General features: G+C 37.3%; 1 protein-coding gene across 9 annotated transcripts in view; it reads left to right on the top strand.

Moving 5' to 3' along the window:
- LOC120427857 (ras-related and estrogen-regulated growth inhibitor-like) overlaps nt 1-12184 on the top strand; it is an 82076-nt gene extending 69892 nt beyond the window's left edge. For all 9 annotated transcript variants that reach the window (XM_039592775.2, XM_052706227.1, XM_052706226.1 and 6 more), the window contains 4 exons: nt 10955-11011; nt 11092-11168; nt 11241-11422; nt 11532-12184. In XM_039592775.2, the coding sequence (XP_039448709.1) occupies nt 10955-11011; nt 11092-11168; nt 11241-11422; nt 11532-11790 (575 nt within the window). In that variant the 3' untranslated portion in view covers nt 11791-12184. The remainder of the gene's footprint in view (nt 1-10954; nt 11012-11091; nt 11169-11240; nt 11423-11531) is intronic.
- The last annotated feature ends 6597 nt before the right edge of the window (nt 12185-18781 follow it).

Below are 18781 nucleotides of genomic sequence, written 5' to 3'. Positions count from 1 at the left end.
GCAAAAATGACAGTTTTATATTTTAGTTTTTTTTTATTTTTTTTTTTAATTTTTTTATATGTTTTTTTCCAAATAAATCCAAATAATTCCTTGACAGTTTTTTTTAACATATCGTCAGCTGTGTGCTATCTTGTGACATAGACCATTTTGGTCGAAAATGAGTTAATGATGACGTTTTGCTATACTTCACAAACACTACAAGATGCTTTAACCCGATTTTGGAAACTCGCTTCCGTTTCCCGGATATCGCAATGCACACTTGTGACATAGACCAATTTATCATCAAAATGATTGTGCACACTTGTGACACGTCATACATGTTGTTGGAAAATGTGGAAAATTTGTCTTGTTTTTCACAAATTTATGTTGATACACACTTTCTAAAAGCAATTCAATCTTTTGTTTTTGAAAATATACGGATTAAGTCGATTAAACCATTGATTTGAGCTTATTTTAGTTTGTATGGGAATACTGTGCACACTTGTGACACGTAGTACAATTTTACTTTCAAAACACACTTGTGACACGTGCTTTTCAGATTTTTGTTTACATAATTGACTGTATCTTTTAACTGTTGTAACCAAATTATTTGAAACTTGGAGCGTTCGTTAAGCGATAGTATACGATCCGATTGCTTCAAAAGGTTTTGCTCTACCATTCATAGTTTTGAAAATATTTATCATCAAACTTTAAAAATCGATTTTCTCGAATAGTACTAAATGGTCGTTGTCACAAGATAGCACACAGCTGACGATATATCATATCGGCAAAGTGTACGGATTTTTGCTCAGCAAGAGTTGGTAGCTTTAGTAATACTCAATTAAATACCCAACATCATCAAAGAAGTCTTTAGCCAAAACCTTGACCTTTGCATGGCGCCGCCACCCCGCCGCAAATCCTCAAGTACCTGCTATTGCTTGCACATTTCAACTTAATAAGCCATTACTGTCCGTCCGACCAGCCCATCAGTCCATCTATCGACGCGGCGTGACTAGTTCTTTTTCCCTCCCCGCGTGCACGTTTAGTGTCAATTAATTGAAATAAACCTGTCACTGTGAGGTGACAGGCCTCTCTCACAACAAATCTCGGCTGCTGACGAAGGGAGGAAGAAGGTGCAAAATCATCGCCAGCTGAAGAAACGCGGGCTTGCTATGTTAGGGTGGTACAAAATGTCTACTTTTAACATGCTGATCGCATATCGAGATAAAGTGACATTCCTCTACTTGAAGTACAATCAATATCGGATCAATTCGAATCCTAACTTTCTGCAAGACGTTGACTATAGACTGACATCGAGCGCGAAACCTAAATTGCGCTGGTCATGTTTTAAACTTTTTCTTTTGACGAATAGCATACGCTTGAGCAAAAATCTTACTGATGTAATAGATACAGGGGTTGGACAAAATGATCTGAATAGGTAATTTTTTGTCAAAATTCAAATGCTCATAACTTTGCGAAAATTCAACCGATTTTGATGATCAATAAAGATTTGCAAGGAAAATTATTCGAATTTTTGAATATGTACTGGGACAAGATAACGGGCAGTGGCCATCGGAGATGTTCCGGATTTTTTCGGGACCGTGTTAAAAAGCTACCTTTTTCAGTGCGTCCCGAACAGACGCTAATAACTAAATTCATGCCATTTCAATAACAAATACTGTTAAAATAACAGAAAGTGTTATGGAATATTCTTGCAAAATCCATTTTTGCGTAAGGGTTTAATAACAGTTAATGTTATCATAACAAAATTTGTTATTGCGTCAGCTGTGTGCTATCTTGTGACATAGACCATTTTGGTCAAAAATGAGTTAATGATGACGTTTTGCTATACTTCACAAACACTACAAGATGCTTTAACCCGATTTTGAAAACTAGCTTCCGTTTCCCGGATATCGCAATACACACTTGTGACATAGACCATTTTATCATCAAAATGATCGTGCACACTTGTGACACGTCATACATGTTGTTGGAAAATGTGGAAAAAATTTCTTGTTTTTCACAAATTTGTGTTGATACACATTTTCTGAAGGCAATGCAATCTTTTGTTTTTGAAAATGTACTGATTAAGTCGGTTAAACTATTGATTTAAGTCTATTTTAGTTTGAATGGGAATTTTGTGCACACTTGTGACACGTAGTACAATTTTACTTTCGAAACACACTTGTGACACGTGTTTTTCAGATTTTTGATTACATAATTTACTGTATCTTTTAACTGGTGTAACCAAATTATTTGAAACTTGGAGCGTTTGTTAAGCGATAAAATACGAACCGATTGCTTTAAAAAGTTTGGCTCTACCATTCATAGTTTTGAAAATATTTATCATCAAACTTTAAAAATCGATTTTCTCGAAAAGTACTAAATGGTCGGTGTCACAAGATAGCACACAGCTGACGATTGGTCTGATATTGATTGAAAGCCAGAACAACTCGGAAATAACATTTTTTGTTATGGAAGAATAACTCCAACTGTTATTGGGATGATCGGATTAGTTGTTAAAATAACAAAAAAATAATAACAAAGATTTGTTCGAAGAATAACTTAAAATGTTATTAATCTGTTATTGCAATAACAATCCAATAACAAAAAAAACATAACGGCGAATAACAAATCTTGTTATAAATACCATAAAATGTTATTGGCCTAGTATTTTCAAATATCAAAAAATGTTATTCCCAAGTTATTACCGTCTGCTCGGGGTTCTATTTTAGCTGTGAAGACATTTCCACTTAATCCATATTTTTCCTTGAAAGTACAACTGAACTTTCCGAAAAAAAATATTTTCAGGAATGGACAATAATGGACAATATTTTCAAAAGTAAAAAAAACCGGAATTGATCGGACAAAATTTAACTTTGAATGGCTTTATTTTGAAAACGGTGCACTCAATCAAAAAAAATGTAAAGCACTTTTCAATTGCAAAATGAGGTCAAAAAATTTTAAGTGCAAGATTTCCTTTTTTTTACAAAAATCACTATTAAAAAAAACATAACTCGTCGGCAAAATTTTGGTCCATACTTCAGAATGGCTTAAAGATGCGGGATTTTGTTCCCCTTTAAAAAAAACGGATATTGGGCAATCGAATTATTGTGAAACAAAGTTAATTTAAAAATCATTTGTTTTTTCGTGTACCATTTTTTTTTTAATAGTCCTCATCAATACCAACCACTTTGCTGAAGACACCATCAATCTAAAAATGTATGGAAGAGTTGTAGATTTTCGAATATTTACGTACCGCAAAACGGGATGACTTTGATAGGTTTGAGATTTTTCCGCAAAATGAAGAGTACAAATTAAAAACGTATGGAATGCTATAGAATCATACGGAATATGGTAGAGAAGTGTTCAAAGTACTTCAAGAAAAAGTTTTCAAAAAAAATTGAAAAGTTTAAATAGTTAGTTAATTATAATTAAGAAAATGATGTAGAATAGCATTATTGTAATGTTCTCAAAGTGTCAAATTTATAGGCATTTTCAGTCGAACAAATTTTAAATAAAATCTGAAAACTTATGATTCGTGCTTCGAATTCAGTTTGAAATGCAATATGAATCGATAATATCCTAAACAAAATTAGTTTTAACGAATTTCAAGCAGAATTCTGAATTTTTTACAATTTTACCTAAAAGGTATGTGTTTTGTTAAAAGCTCATAAACTTAGTTAACTAAATATAAACACTGTTTTTTTTTTTTTTTTTTTTCGCCCTACTGGAAATCATCGAATAATTTTGACGTTTGAGTGTTTTTCATCCGAATACATTTGAATTAGAGAGCATCCAAATTGGCGGACATTTCGAATCCGCTCTGTACTTCTTACAACCATAAAAAGCATCAAGGAAAACCAAAATGCATTCTGCCGATTTACCTTTAAAGAATTACTAGTAGTTACTTGAACTAATGGGAAATACACGAATTACTGAGTAACTATGGAATTACTCGAATTACTACGGAATTACTAGGTAATTCCAGAATTACAGGAATTACTGCAGAATTGCGGAGTAATTCTGGAATTACTGAATTACTTACTCAAAATCCGAATGATCCCGTACTAGCTGTAACTTTGGTTTCATACATGAAAATTAATAGGCAATAAATAGAATTATAAAAGGTTTATCGAAATTATCTTTTTAACAGTTATTTTTTATTATTTTATTATTTTCTGAAGTATGTTTTCACAAACAAGAATCATGGAATTACCAGGATTACTGGGATTATTAGGAATTACCAGGATTACTCTGGAATTACTCAGTAAATCCGGAATTACAGAATTACTTGCTCAAATTCCTAGTAATTCCGGATTAGTGACCAGTCTGACACGATGCTGGAAACCCCTTGAATTTTTGTGTAAAAGTTAACTTTTCATCAAGTTTTCAATTGGGAGTTGTTTTTTACCCCAAATGGAGATATTTTTATGATATAGTAACTTCTTTAAACTAAGTAGTACTTTTATAACTAAAGTTAGATTTTTAGGGTTAAAAACTTTCCTATTTTCGCATAACTTATATTTTTTGGTCCGATTTTGGCAGAAATACTATTTTTTGTGATTTTGAATCAATTTTATCAGAAATAAATGTTATCTAATGTGTTTAATTTTTGCCTTCCTCACTGAGGTAAGGCTATAATCCTGCTCTAAAAATGAACTTTTTATGAAAAGCTCGGAGACCCACCTTCATGTGTACATATCGACTCAGAATCGAAAACTGAACAAATGTCTGTGTGTGTGTATGTGTGTGTGTATGTGTGTGTGTATGTGTGTGTGTATGTATGTATGTGACCAAAATTCTCACTGAGTTTTCTCAGCACTGGCTGAACCGATTTTGACCAAACCAGTTGCAATCGACTTGGTATAGGGTCCCATACATCGCTATTGAATTGTTTGAAGTTTAGATAACTAGTTCAAAAGTTATGTATAAAAATGTGTTATCACATATATCCGGATCTCATTTATATGCATGTAAACGATGTCCGGATCCATCATCCGACCCATCGTTGGTTAGGTAATTGAGAGACCTTTCCAATGAGTCCACAACATTGAAGATCTGGCAACCCTGTCTCGAGTTATGACCACTTAAGTGATATTTATGTACTTTTTTGAAGCCGGACCTCAAATAAATGTATGCAAACGATGTCCGGATCCATCACCCGACCCATTGTTGGTTAGGTAATCGAGAGATCTTTCCAACGAGTCCACAACATTGAAGATCTGGCAACCCTGTCTCGAGTTATGACTACTTAAGTGATATATTTGTACTTTTTTGAAGCCGGATCTCACTTATTTGTATGTAAACGATGTCCGGATCCATCATCCAACACATCGTTGGTTAGGTAATCGAGAGACCTTTCCAACGAGTCCACAACATTGAAGATCTGGCAACCCTGTCTCGAGTTATGACCACTTAAGTGATATTTATGTACTTTTTTGAAGCCGGATCTCAATTAAATGTATGCAAACGATGTCCGGATCCATCACCCGACCCATCGTTGGTTAGGTAATTGAGAGACCTTTTCAATGAGTCCACAACATTGAAGATCTTGCAACCCTGTCTCGAGTTATGACCACTTAAGTGATATTTATGTACTTTTTTGAAGCCGGATCTCACTTAATTGTATGTAAACGATGTCCGGATCCATCATCCGACCCATTGTTGGTTAGGTAATCGAGAGACCTTTCCAACGAGTCCACAACATTGAAGATCTGGCAACCCTGTCTCGAGTTATGACCACTTATGTGATATTTATGTACTTTTTTGAAGCCGGATCTCAATTAAATGTATGCAAACGATGTCCGGATCCATCACCCGACCCATTGTTGGTTAGGTAATCAAGAGACCTTTCCAACGAGTCCACAACATTGAAGATCTGGCAACCCTGTCTCGAGTTATGACCACTTAAGTGATATTTATGTACTTTTTTGAAGCCGGATCTCAATTAAATGTATGCAAACGATGTCCGGATCCATCATCGAACCCATCGTTGGTTAGGTAATTGAGAGACCTTTCTAACGAACTCACAACATTGAAGATCTGGCAACCCTGCCACGAGTTATGACCACTTAAGTGATATTTATGTACTTTTTGAAGCCGGTTCTCAATTAAATGTATGCAAACGATGTCCGGATCCATCATCGAACCCATCGTTGGTTAGGTAATCGAGAGACCTTTCTAACGAGCTCACAACATTGAAGATCTGGCAACCCTGTCTCGAGTTATGACCACTTAAGTGATATTTATGTACTTTTTTGAAGCCGGATCTCAATTAAATGTATGCAAACGATGTCCGGATCCATCACCCGACCCATTGTTGGTTAGGTAATCAAGAGACCTTTCCAACGAGTCCACAACATTGAAGATTTGGCAACCCTGTCTCGAGTTATGACCACTTAAGTGATATTTATGTACTTTTTGAAACCGGATCTCAATTAAATGTATGCAAACGATGTCCGGATCCATCACCCGACCCATTGTTGGTTAGGTAATCAAGAGACCTTTCTAACGAGCTCACAACATAGAAGATCTGGCAACCCTGTCTCGAGTTATGACCACTTAAGTGATATTTATGTACTTTTTTGAAGCCGGATCTCAATTAAATGTATGCAAACGATGTCCGGATCCATCATCGAACCCATCGTTGGTTAGGTAATCGAGAGACCTTTCTAACGAGCTCACAATATTGAAGATCTGGCAACCCTGTCTCGAGTTATGACCACTTAAGTGATATTTATGTACTTTTTTGAAACCGGATCTCAATTAAATGTATGCAAACGATGTCCGGATCCATCATCCGACCCATCGTTGGTTAGGTAATCGAGAGACCTTTCCAACGAGTCCACAACATTGAAGATCTGGCAACCCTGTCTCGAGTTATGACCACTTAAGTTATATCTGTGTACTTATTTTTCTGAATCTAAAAAAATAGCTGAAATATGTGTCCAAACCACTCATATTACCCGTAGCTGGTAAAAAGTGAGGAAGGCATCAACCACATAGGTGGATTAAGTTAGTTTTTTTCATACAATGTGGAAATTTTAGTGCGCGCCTTTGCCCCGCAAATTTCTTTTTAGGAAAAATTATGGTAAAAAATAAGAAGATGAGGAACTTCAAAAATTCTTTAAGAGTTAGCAAGGTAATTGGCTAGGCAAAACACTGGTTTCAAAGATTTCGTGAACCTGAAGTTTTGTAAACCTTATTTTGTAAACTTCAAATATTAGATCAAAATGGGCCAAAAGTGACTTTTCCCAATAACTTTCACAAACTTCAATTTTTTCACTTTACTCTTGTTAAAACATAAAATTGAGTGCATAATTGGCAAAGGGAGTGCGTGGTCGTAAAAAAAATATATATTCGGAGTTTAAAGTGATTTTTTTGCGCCTTTTGTTTCGCATTTTTGTCGTGAATTGTTTGCTGCGAGGAGAAGATTTGTTCCACCAGTGCAAGCGGATGGTTGTGTTTGTGTGCAAAGTGAAAAAAAAACAAATCAGGATTGTGAGATGGATTTTTGTGGTGTTCTTTTTGTGTTGTATTCGTGATCGTGAAAATCAGGAGTGAGTTGCACTGTACTGCCGCTCTAATCGTGTCCGTCCCATATGTAAAAACAGCAAGCCGAGAAAAACGCGTGTCAAAGTTGTCCCGCCCATAAGGCTACGTGTTAGAATTTCACGAAAAAGTGGATTTTCTCCGGCTTTCTAGAACAAAGTACTATATTTTATTGGTTTTTCTGATAGTTTACATGATTTTGAACCAAACTGCATCATTACCTCAAAATTAACGAAATTACATATGGGACGGACTAGCTTCGAGCGGCAGTGTAGCTATAAAACAAGATCGATCTTGGAATTTATTTATATTATTCGGTGTGCTTAAAGACCTTTCTTCATCATCGGTGGATAGAAGGCAATTTGATGGTTGAGCTCGTTAGGTTTATCGCGTAAAAAAATATTTTGATTCATCAAGAACGTTGTGTGGTGCGCGAGTCTTTTTTTTTTTTGTTTTGAAAAGACCTTCCCAAAGCTCCGTAGCTCGGAGGGCTCGACGTCGGTTGTTTGTGTGTTAAGCCCTCTCCATAGCATCGTAGCTCGAGAGGCAACGAAAATCAATACCTCATCTAGCTAACAGAAAGAAGACCGGAAGGCACTTGATGGTTGAGTTCGTATCGTCTATTCCGTAACAAATTTATGAATTATATGATTATATAATTAAAAATCAGACTACGCTATCATTGCAGCATTGCGTTTAACACCTCATTCTATAAATAAACATTATTTGGCTTTATCTTTCCACAGCCGGCTGTCTAAGATTAAACCATTTCATTTAAAAATTAACAACAGTTAAACGGGAAATGTCTCATCCGCAGCATCCGATTGTATGCCTTGAGAATAATATATAATACCTTTCAACAAACACTATGATTTTGGGTCGCATCTTCATCTTCAATGATGAATCCTGACCAAGCACCCTATCCTACTAACAAATTTTCAGGTTCCTGGCGCTTGTGGGGTGTAAGCACAGAGTAAATCAGCTGCCCTAGTAGCAACCTGCGCTAACTAACATTCCCGTCCCTTAAAATCGAGATCTACAAACTGACATGGCGGGCGCCGTTGGTGGCCAATGACTGTTACCTATTCGCAACTGATCTAGTTTTAGCAATCATGGTGTTTTATCTTTTCGTCGCATTCATACATGCTGTTGATAAGGGAAACACCACTTGATAGTCGAAGCCTATGATCAGTAGTGCTGAAAGGATATTACGGTTCTGTTCAGCAACGGAGGGGCAACCATGGGTGATCTCTCATGCTCATGCTCATGCTCATGCTATAAACACTGTTTTTTTTTTCTTAAAAACTATATTACCAATCTTGGCGATGGTAAATTTTACGTAGAAATAAAATTTGAGCACCATAAATTTAATTTAACAAGAAAAACTATGACTATCAAAGTCACCTCGGAACTCAAAATAAGATATTTTTTTCAAAATATTGAAAAAAAAACTATTTTTTTCAAAGAAAGTGCATGGTGTCCCGCCCGTGTGGATCAATCGGACCGCGCACTGGACTCACAATCCAGAGGTCGCCGGTTCGAATCCCGCGGCGGGCGCTCTAAAATTCTTTGTGTAAATATGGGTATTCGGCGCCGTCGCTCCGTGCCATACTTTCATACACTTAGGAGCCCAGGGCGGCGAAGTCCTTGTAGATAAAAGGAAGACACTAGTGGTTGGTACTAGCAATGGTGGCCGACAGCTATAAAGTCAACTTCGTTTTTCGAGATTACAGTAATTTTTAAATTACAGTAAGATATTGAGATACAGTAATTTTTAAATTACAAAATACAAAAATATTTAAATACCTAACGCCCTCCTCAAATGTTATTTTCGAGTACTATTGGCTCCATATATACAAAAATGGCTTATATAGGCCTAGGATAACATGTCTACAAAGTTTCATTGAAATCGGAGAGGGTCGGGTACAAAAGTACCAGAAAAATTCCTGATTTGAGCTGGAATTGCTCTGTACATCTATTCTGGGCAGTGAAATAAAATGAGTTTCAAATCCAACCAAAGGATTTTTTATCGGACCAACTGGAAATGTTCAAAGAAGCTGTTTATAACGAAAAAGGAATAAATGTCACAGAATTTTGAAAATTTGCCGCTTTTTGTACTCTAGAATTGGAGTAATCTTTGAGAGATTCGATCTACTAGTAAGCTCTATTTTACGCAAACAGTTTTGATAAACAGGAATAAAATTGATAATTCCAGATCAATGAAAAAAATAGTGATGGAGAATGATGATAGAAAATTCTCTAAATTTTAAGAAAAGAATTATAAAAAATAATCGTTTTAAAATCAAACTTTTAAACAACACCATTTAAAAAATGCTAAATTAAAGTCATACGTGTTATTACATGAATTACTCACACATTACCCGTGCCACTGCCACTTCCCGATATATATTGTAATGTAATAAACCTAATTACAGGTCATTCATGCACACTAAATCAACAACATTTAATCTGGACCCTGGCGGTGTCCGTCTGGTCGGTGGCAAGTTTGTGCAAGCGTGCGAAAAAGGGGGAGGGTCTTTGGGTGTTTTCCCAAAGTCACGGTGTTGAGGGCGAGGAGGAGGAGGAGAAGGAGCAGATGATTAACGGTGGATTTCATCTTAAAATAGGCACCTTGCTGAATGCCCCAAAGCCGGTACCAGCCACGGTGGGTTGGCGTGCTGCCACGGCCCTCTGGTTCGTTTGGACAAGATCATAATAATTAAAATTAACGATAAAAATAAAATAAACGGCCAACAGGCAGCAGCAGCAGCGTGAGTTGTTTTTGCTTCCTTCAGCAACTTGACTTGTCGTCGCGACAAAGTCACTTTTCTTCACGTTTGCAAAAAAAAAGGGTGGAATTGATGCTGTCGCGGCATGCCAGTTTGTTCCAAAGTGCCATATGCGAATGCCTGAACATACAGTAATGCATGTTGGAAACGTTGCTGGCTGGCTGGCTGAATAGCACGTGCAGGACACATTTCCTACCGCGGTGACGACGCTAATGAGGTGGAGATCTTCATCGCGCGTTGGCGGAATTTTCTTCATGAGTGACAAGGTTTCAACGTAGCCTTGAACTTGAAAGTGAAACTAGTTGGAGTGGAAACGTAGTTTTATTTATAATATCAGTATTTTTAGTTGAAGTTTATTTTTGTAAAATTTTATTAGTGCAAATTTTAATGTTATTTTAAGACCAAAACTTGAACTTTGTTCGAACTAAAATGCACTAATTTGATGGGCTGAAAACATCATATTGGCTTTATCTCGATTTAAAGTTTATATGAAGACAAAAGTGTTTGAAATGTTTTAACTATTGAACTTTCTGGATTGAACTTTCCGATAAAACCTTTGTGATTATTCAGACGTGATGAGTTTCCTGCACTTCAATATCATTTGTAATTACAATTTTTCTTTTTGTTTCCAGCCGTCACCGTGCGATACCTGACCAAACGCTACATCGGCGAGTACAGCTCATCGCGGGGTTCGTCGCTTATCCTATTCTCGTTCATTCAACGCCAGCCCAAGTTTAACGTCTGCTCTTCTCACCTTTTTCCCCCGCAGATTTCGTCTACCGACACGGAGTCATCTACGACAATGTTACAACCGAGGTGGAGATCTTGGACACGTCCAAATGTGATGTAAGTACCCTTTACGGGTTCAATTAAATTCACGGTCAACTGGGTAACTATTTTTCGTTCAATTTTCGACAGAAACGAGGTTGCCTGTACGAGCATCTTCGCTGGGGCGACGCGTTCGTCGTGGTGTACTCCATCTGTGATAAGGCCAGCTTCGAGGAGGCCGCTGATTATTTGCAGCAGCTGACCAAGCTCAAGCTGCCCTCGTACTACACGATCCTGCTGCTGGGCAACAAGAGCGATCTGGACCACGCGAGGTAATTTCTTTAGTTAGTTTGTAAAGATTCGCAAATTATACTAAATTGATCGTAGAATCGTGATACAGCTTACCAAATATTAACTTCATTTTCTCACCCCCCCTCACAGGGAAATCTCCGTCAACGATGGCCAGGAGCTGTCCTTCCGCTACTCGTGCCAATTCTACGAGGTGTCTGCGGCGGAAAATTTCGCCGGAGTTTCGCTCGCGTTCCAGTCGCTAATTAGGGAGGCCCGCTCGACGCAGCTCTTTCGGGCCCTGCCCCTGCGGAGAAAACTGGGCGTCAACTCGGTGTCCAAGGCCCTCGGGAACATCTTCGGCAAGAACAGCAAGGGCGAGCGCAAGAAACGGCCCTCGCTCAGCATATGACCGATGACTATGATGCCGACCACGACGGCAGAACTTTTTTCCTATTAATTAGCTAAAGTAGACTTTAGTTTTGATAGCGCCTGTAAATATAGCTTTTTGTACAGAGTTAAGGCTAATGTTAAGACCATTCGTTAGAAGAGATAAGATAAATGAAAATATTTACGACAACCATTCCAGAGTTGAACATGTGCCATTTCATGGCCAATTGCATGTACAAAAGATTTTGTAAATGATTAGAGTTAAGACATGCTCTCTACAAACTGATTAAACTGACAACTATTTTAACAACATCCTGGCAAAAGAACAGGGAACACCAATCGTTCCTATTTCATTTAGAGTTAAGTTGAAAATTCAATTTGCAAAAAGACAACGGAATTACAAAATTTTGATTGGATTTATTTGTGTTTTCTTACAGCCTTTATAAATATCACATCCCAAGTCTTAAACGATATTTTTCGGAAGAAATATATTGCAGATTACAGCGATTTTTAGACAATCGTGCAACTTGTGGAAAGCTCTTCACAAATGTGCACACCTCAAAGTACAGCAGGAAAAAAAACTGTCTAAGACACACACCCGAAAGCTTTGCTACAATTCGATGATAGCATTTATCCTGGACACTCATCACAGTAGGCAAGCGGGGTGGCGAGGGGTGTGCTTTTTGATGGGTGCATATAAAACCACATTTTTCAAAATAATTTATCTCCTGAACGATGCAAAATAAAGGTAATAATGTGGGCTTTTAATTAACAACAACTAAGACATTTTAAATACATAGCTGAGTACACTTGCAGATTAAATGGAAAATTTATTTGCTTATTTGATGATCTCGGGACCAAAAAGTCCAATTTTTTTTATCAAGTTTTAAAGTCAATAAATAGATAATTTTCTGACCAAATTATAAAAATATTTGAAATATTTTTACTGAAGGGATCAGAAAATTTCGCAAAAGTTTCATTACAGGCTAATTAGGTGACACCTATCATCGATTCGAATTCTTTGTGAGGCTGTTTTTCAGAAACTAATTACCCGATTTTCAAAGTTCCAGAGAGACAATTGTAGGGAATTTCTCAGGGTTTCAAAAAACTATTTTTGTCAGGGGTGCTTTTCTTTCAAGAATTATTAAAATGCAAATGCATTTGATGTATACCGTCAGTGGCGGTGACATTGGGTCCGGGGGGTGATATTGGGTCAAAGTGATTTTTTACGGATTTTACCATTTCTCAAGTTCTTCTCAATGAAACTAAATTCTGTTAAAAGGGTTGTGTAGGGGACATCTTAAGATGACTTTGCTGAAAAAATCTCGTTCCTAGAATCCTGTTATTTTGGCATCTGTTTAATGTTGAGTTACGTTTTTGGCTAAAAATGACCTTCCGAAAAAACAACTTTTTAATATTGTTGTTGAAATTGCTCGAAAGATACCCAATTGTTTGAAAATCTCTACTTCAAATACTGTAGCATGTCAATACGATTCCCTCGAACAAGAAACACTGTTGGATGACTTGTTTTTACCATATCGTTGTACCTATTTGAGCATCATTTTAGTTTCATTTGACCCAATGTCTCCCCCTCTCTAAGGGGTGATATTGCGTCAATTTTCAAACTATAGGCATTTAAGGTAGTGTTCATCAAAATCCACCATATTTTGGGATAATATTAGTAAACTATCTAAAAACAAATCTCCGTTGAAAGATTTTCGGTGTTATTTAAATTGTTTTTGTTATTAAAAAATTACGAAAGACGTATCGTTTTTTGACCCATAGTCACCCTCACTGACTGTATGCTATAACTTGAAAACGGTACATTTAAAAAAAATGGATTGCGAATTCGATTTTGCTTTAAAAAACGATTTTTAGTATTTTATTCTGTCCAGGTTTTCGATATTTTCCAAAGAACACGATTTTTTCAAAAAATCATTTCTCCTAAATCAAATTTTGCACCATCACGGACTATGGTTCAATAGGTGTATTTTTAGCTACCTTAAAACAAATGCAAAATCGCAAATTGAAAAATTTACATTTTGGGAATTTAACAAGGATAGAATAAAAAAACGTTTTTTTTTCCGTGTTCCTATTTTTTTCCAAAATTCCTGATCATAACCTATAACTTGGCCGCCAAATGGCTGATCGGAAATGATGCCTTTCATTGCCTTAACTCCATGTTGCCGATTTGACAGCTCGATTATGGTGGCACGATATGCAGATCAATCCCACATAATTAAGAAGTCAAAGGCTGCAACTGCTTAAAAAACTTTTATGTGTTGTCTTGACAGTTAGGGGTCATCCAAAGACCAGGAGAGTGGGGGAACAAACATTGGCTGATGCACGAAGTGATTTGTTTTTTTGGTACCCTCCGCAAACGTCAAACCATACAAAATTGCTACCGGACCTTTTCCGGGAGAGATCCGGACAAAGATCCGGCAGCAATTTGTATTGATTTGACGTTTGCTGAGGGTGCCGAAAAGTTTGGTTATGTTCTGCTTACAAAAGGAAATACTTCGTCTGCTGTGTGCTATCTTGTGACATAGACCATTTTGGTCGAAAATGAGTTAATGATGACGTTTTGCTATACTTAACAAACACTACAAGATGCTTCAACCCGATTTTGGGAAATCGCTTCCGTTTCCCGGATATCGCAATACACACTTGTTACATAGACCCATTTATCATCAAAATGATCGTGCACACTCACACTCAAATTACATTTTGAAATTCCAGACTTTTTCCCAACTTTTCCAGAAACTCAAACAATAGGCATTATTTTATCTAAATTTTTTTCAAACAAAAAACTCTTTATAAAAAAGTCAATATCAACCATCGAAAAAAATTCGCAATTCGCAATTCGCAATTTTCAGTGTAAGAACGGGCCTTGACCGATCTTATGCACCAGGTTCCCGACGAACACGCACTGCCCTTACACCTACATCTCACCCTTGCTCTGAGTCAGTACGAGCAGCACGCTAGAACACGCTTTGAGTGTTCGTGCCAGGCATGCACACCTTCTTTTCCGGTTACGCATTTTAACTCGGCCGGGGGTGGTACATTACGTAGGGTTTGATGTAAGTATAAGCGCCTAACCATCTATAGTGTGCCTATCAACTTTCATTAAAGCAAAAACTGCTTTATTTTAGTTTGAGTTCAAAAACTAATTGTTATTTACTGTGTACTGTTTTCTCCTGAAATCTTCCCTAATGTTGAATCGTGTTAATCTGTTGCTATTTCTTCTGTCGCGGTGTTTTGTTATAATGTTTTGAACCTAAGCATGTTATTCAAAAGTTTACCAAAAGTACAATAATTTTATGTGTGTGATCATTCAATATATTAAGTAAGGACTCGAACCATACTTGTTTGAAGAAAAGGGCGTAGATTTAAACAATAGACAATAAAGGAAAGCAAACTACATAAAGTTCGATACTGAAAGAATAATTGTAGTTTGAAGGAAAGAAGAGTAGGAGCCGATGGAAATTACATTTTAATAAATAAATAAGAAAATAGGTAAAGGAAAGATCAATGATAAACAGAAGTTAAAATCGTTCGCATATTAAGGGAAACTGTTTTTGTTAGGGAAAACACGTTTCAGTATTTATTGGGAAATGAGAGCAGAAGAGTAGAAAGATGAGTGAAGCAAAATTAAAGTACAGTACTTGTTCGATAACTGAGCTTGTTTGACTGGACTACTTGGGCTGTAGCCCACTTAAAAAGCAGACAAACGTAAAATAACCAAACAAACCGGAATGATGAGGGGCCAGTGGATGCAAAAGCAAGTTCAGCAAATTAGAAATCATATTTAAGTTTTAATTAAATGTTAAGTCAAAATTAAAGGTGAGCTCTGAAAGAAATTTAAGCAACCATCATTTTACATTTGTAGAGAAAATGTTATGCATCGGTCCCCTCGTCATTTTTCGTTCAGCCCAGTTTGCGAGCAACATTCAGTAACTGTGCTCCATTCTCAGCCAAGTTACCGAACAAGAACTGTTGTTGGAAATGTGCAGAAGAAAAACCCCGTGCTGCGATGTTCTAGGTACATCCACAACAGTTCGTTCAACATGCTGTGAATCAAAACAATACCTTCTACAATCACAAATGACTTCCCTTTCCCACATTGCCGCTTTGTTATTGTTGTCCATGCTCTGCAAAGAAAGGGATGTTAATAAAATATAAAAACTATAAAATAACGATACAAATACTTTCCTGAACCTGAGTGCCATCAGGTTGTTGTTGTTGCTGTTGTTTCCAATGTGATAGATATCACACCGGAGACGTCTTGATTCGGTTGTCCTGGTGCGACCGTCCTCCAGTCGTAGGCCCAGGCATGACATGAAAATGAAGACGAAAAAGATGCATTAATACATGATCTTCTTACTCACGAATAACCCACTCCCACCCAAAACAACACAGCTGATCTAGGTATGCATCCAAACCAACTGCGTTGTTCCGTGCCCTCCTCATTCGGCTATTTCAATATGATTGTCCTGGAGAATCCTCCCTAAGGATCGTTAAATTCCGGAGTGACTTCCCAAAAGGGCGCAACTCCTGTTGCAAACAAACAGTTCACTTTGAATGTGACTGGAATAGGCTGCCTGCTCACACCCAAGGCTACGCTCCATTGAAAAATCACTACGGAACTCCCTAGTGATGGCCGTCCACGCAATCATACTTCGTCATGATAGTGCTACCTTGTCACTCGCCTATACGTCAGTTACGTAAATACATGTGACAAGACAGGGCAATCACCACGATTCGAAACATGGACATCATCAACCGCCAGCTAGACAGATGTTCAAGTCATCATCTAGCATACGGGGAGGCATGAGGATAGGGAACTGGTGCAGGACCAGAGCTATACTGTTCAGACTCTCATAACCAGGAATACTAACAACCAACAATTGGCGGATCGCTTCCCTGATTACAACAGTCGCGAACAGGACTGCCGATACAGTCAGTTCCGCTCCTTCCAGGATGTCCTGCACCTGGGCATCCCTAGTATCCAAAAGCATTAAAACATAGTTCAAACTAGCAGGACTGGGAACTTTATTTATTGCACTGTGGATACTTGGAATCTTGCAGCCCTTGGCCGACAATATCAACCATCGAAAAAAATTCTGAATGAATTAAAAAACGTCACTTAATCCACCTTGAAGTGGTTGGTGCCTTCCTCTCATTTATAGAGTGATTCCAACCCCCCTAAAGTGTCTACATGGTTTATGGATCCCCCTAACGTGATCGCAGCACCTAAAAGGTCCAAATAAAAATTAGTGATGAGTGATAAAAGCAGACTACTCACAGACTTTTTGTCAATATTGTACATACACCGCCGTGGGGAAATAGATTAAGGTTATGTAAATTCAGAGCATTTTTTAAACTGCTTGTAATTTTAGATAGGTAAGCCAGATCTTCAAAATTCTTAATCCACAAGAAAGGTAATTTTAAAACCTTTCAGAAAATATATAATATATATAATTTTCATGCAAAAACAACCAGTTTTTGCAAATTTTGAGATTTATATGCAGCAGTTTTTTAAGCATAACTTTTGATGTGCTTTACAAAATCTTATAAATTTTAAAAAGGGACTTATGGGACCCCAAGACGAATCGAATGAGGCCAATACTGTCAAAATCGGTTCAGCCAGTGACGAGATATTCCAGTGACATTGATTCGGTACACATGACTACATAGAGCCAAACACACACAGAAAAAAATATGTAAATGTCCATGTCATGTAAACCATGTTTCAAATGTAAATTCAATGTAAAAAGTCAAATTCCATGTAATTAGCCATAATGTAAATTTAAATCTAATGTAATTGATGCTTCTCATGTAAATATGCTTATGTTTGCTTAAATGTTGACGAGTCAGAAGCATGTAAATCTTAAAAATAATGTAAAAGTTGTTAATGTAAAGTTTGAAAACATGTAAAATCCAACAAAAAGTGCTGCTGCGAATGACAGCTGGCAAAATAAAAGTGTTTTATTTGGTGGTTTGACGCTGCGCGGCGCGAAGTCGTAATCGTGATGTTTGTTAAACAGAATAAATTAGTTCCGTTATGCCATATTATAACAGCAGGATGAGACCAAGTACCGGGCAACCAAAATGCATAACACAAAATCCATCAGAATGCGCAGTGTTCAATTATAATTACAAGTAAGTACAGCATTATTGTATTTGTCATTTCACTCGCTTTTGTAATTGATTTTAATCTTCAGCTATTAGTTTTCAGGGAGATTCCTCAAATAGTAACCTAATTAACCGCTCGAACAGTAATGTACGGAGTATCTGCAGCGTTTCATGATCGTACAGTTCATCTTACGAAGCTGGCCGCTGACTCCTGGCTGCACTCGTCGTAGTTGCGGAACTCTCGCTCGGAGTTGTCGTGGCTGTTTCGGTCACCACCACCACTGGCTCCGCCATCCAGGTAAAAATCTTCGCTCGATCTCGAGTATCGAACGATTCGAGATCGGGAACTGCAGTTGAAATCGGCATCTTCACTGCTAGACGCTACCGGCGAGAGGTCATGCCGCTGTGACACGGCCCGGCTGAGACTGAGCGGATTACCGGGTCGACTGTAATCATTACCGGGGTCCTGAAGAGCTCGTCAATCCGTCCATGGCCAAAAACGGATTGGTAAAACAATCCTTCCCGAATTTGCGAGTTAATATCAACTTTTCTTAATTTCAGAGGATTTGTTTACTTTTCGAGGCACGCTAAATTTTCTCTGTTGATTTCTGTTGTTATACGTTTTGTTCTGCTTAAAGTACACGTTTACAAAAAAAAATACACTTCTTGAGCTCGATTTTTTTGGTTACAGTATATTTTAATCTGAAGCAGGGATGCCAGATTTGCAGATTTCTCTGCAAATTTGAAGATTTCCGAAATTTGTTGCAGACAACTTTTTTGTTGCAGATTTTTGCAGATATTTTACCGATGAGGTTTGCAAAAAAAAAATAATAATCCTTATGTGACAATTGCTTTGAATAAGTTGAGTAACCCAACAG

The sequence above is a fragment of the Culex pipiens genome, chromosome 1 (genome assembly GCF_016801865.2).
Source record: "Culex pipiens pallens isolate TS chromosome 1, TS_CPP_V2, whole genome shotgun sequence".
Lineage (NCBI taxonomy): Eukaryota > Metazoa > Arthropoda > Insecta > Diptera > Culicidae > Culex > Culex pipiens.
This window is presented reverse-complemented; position numbering and strand designations above follow the sequence as displayed.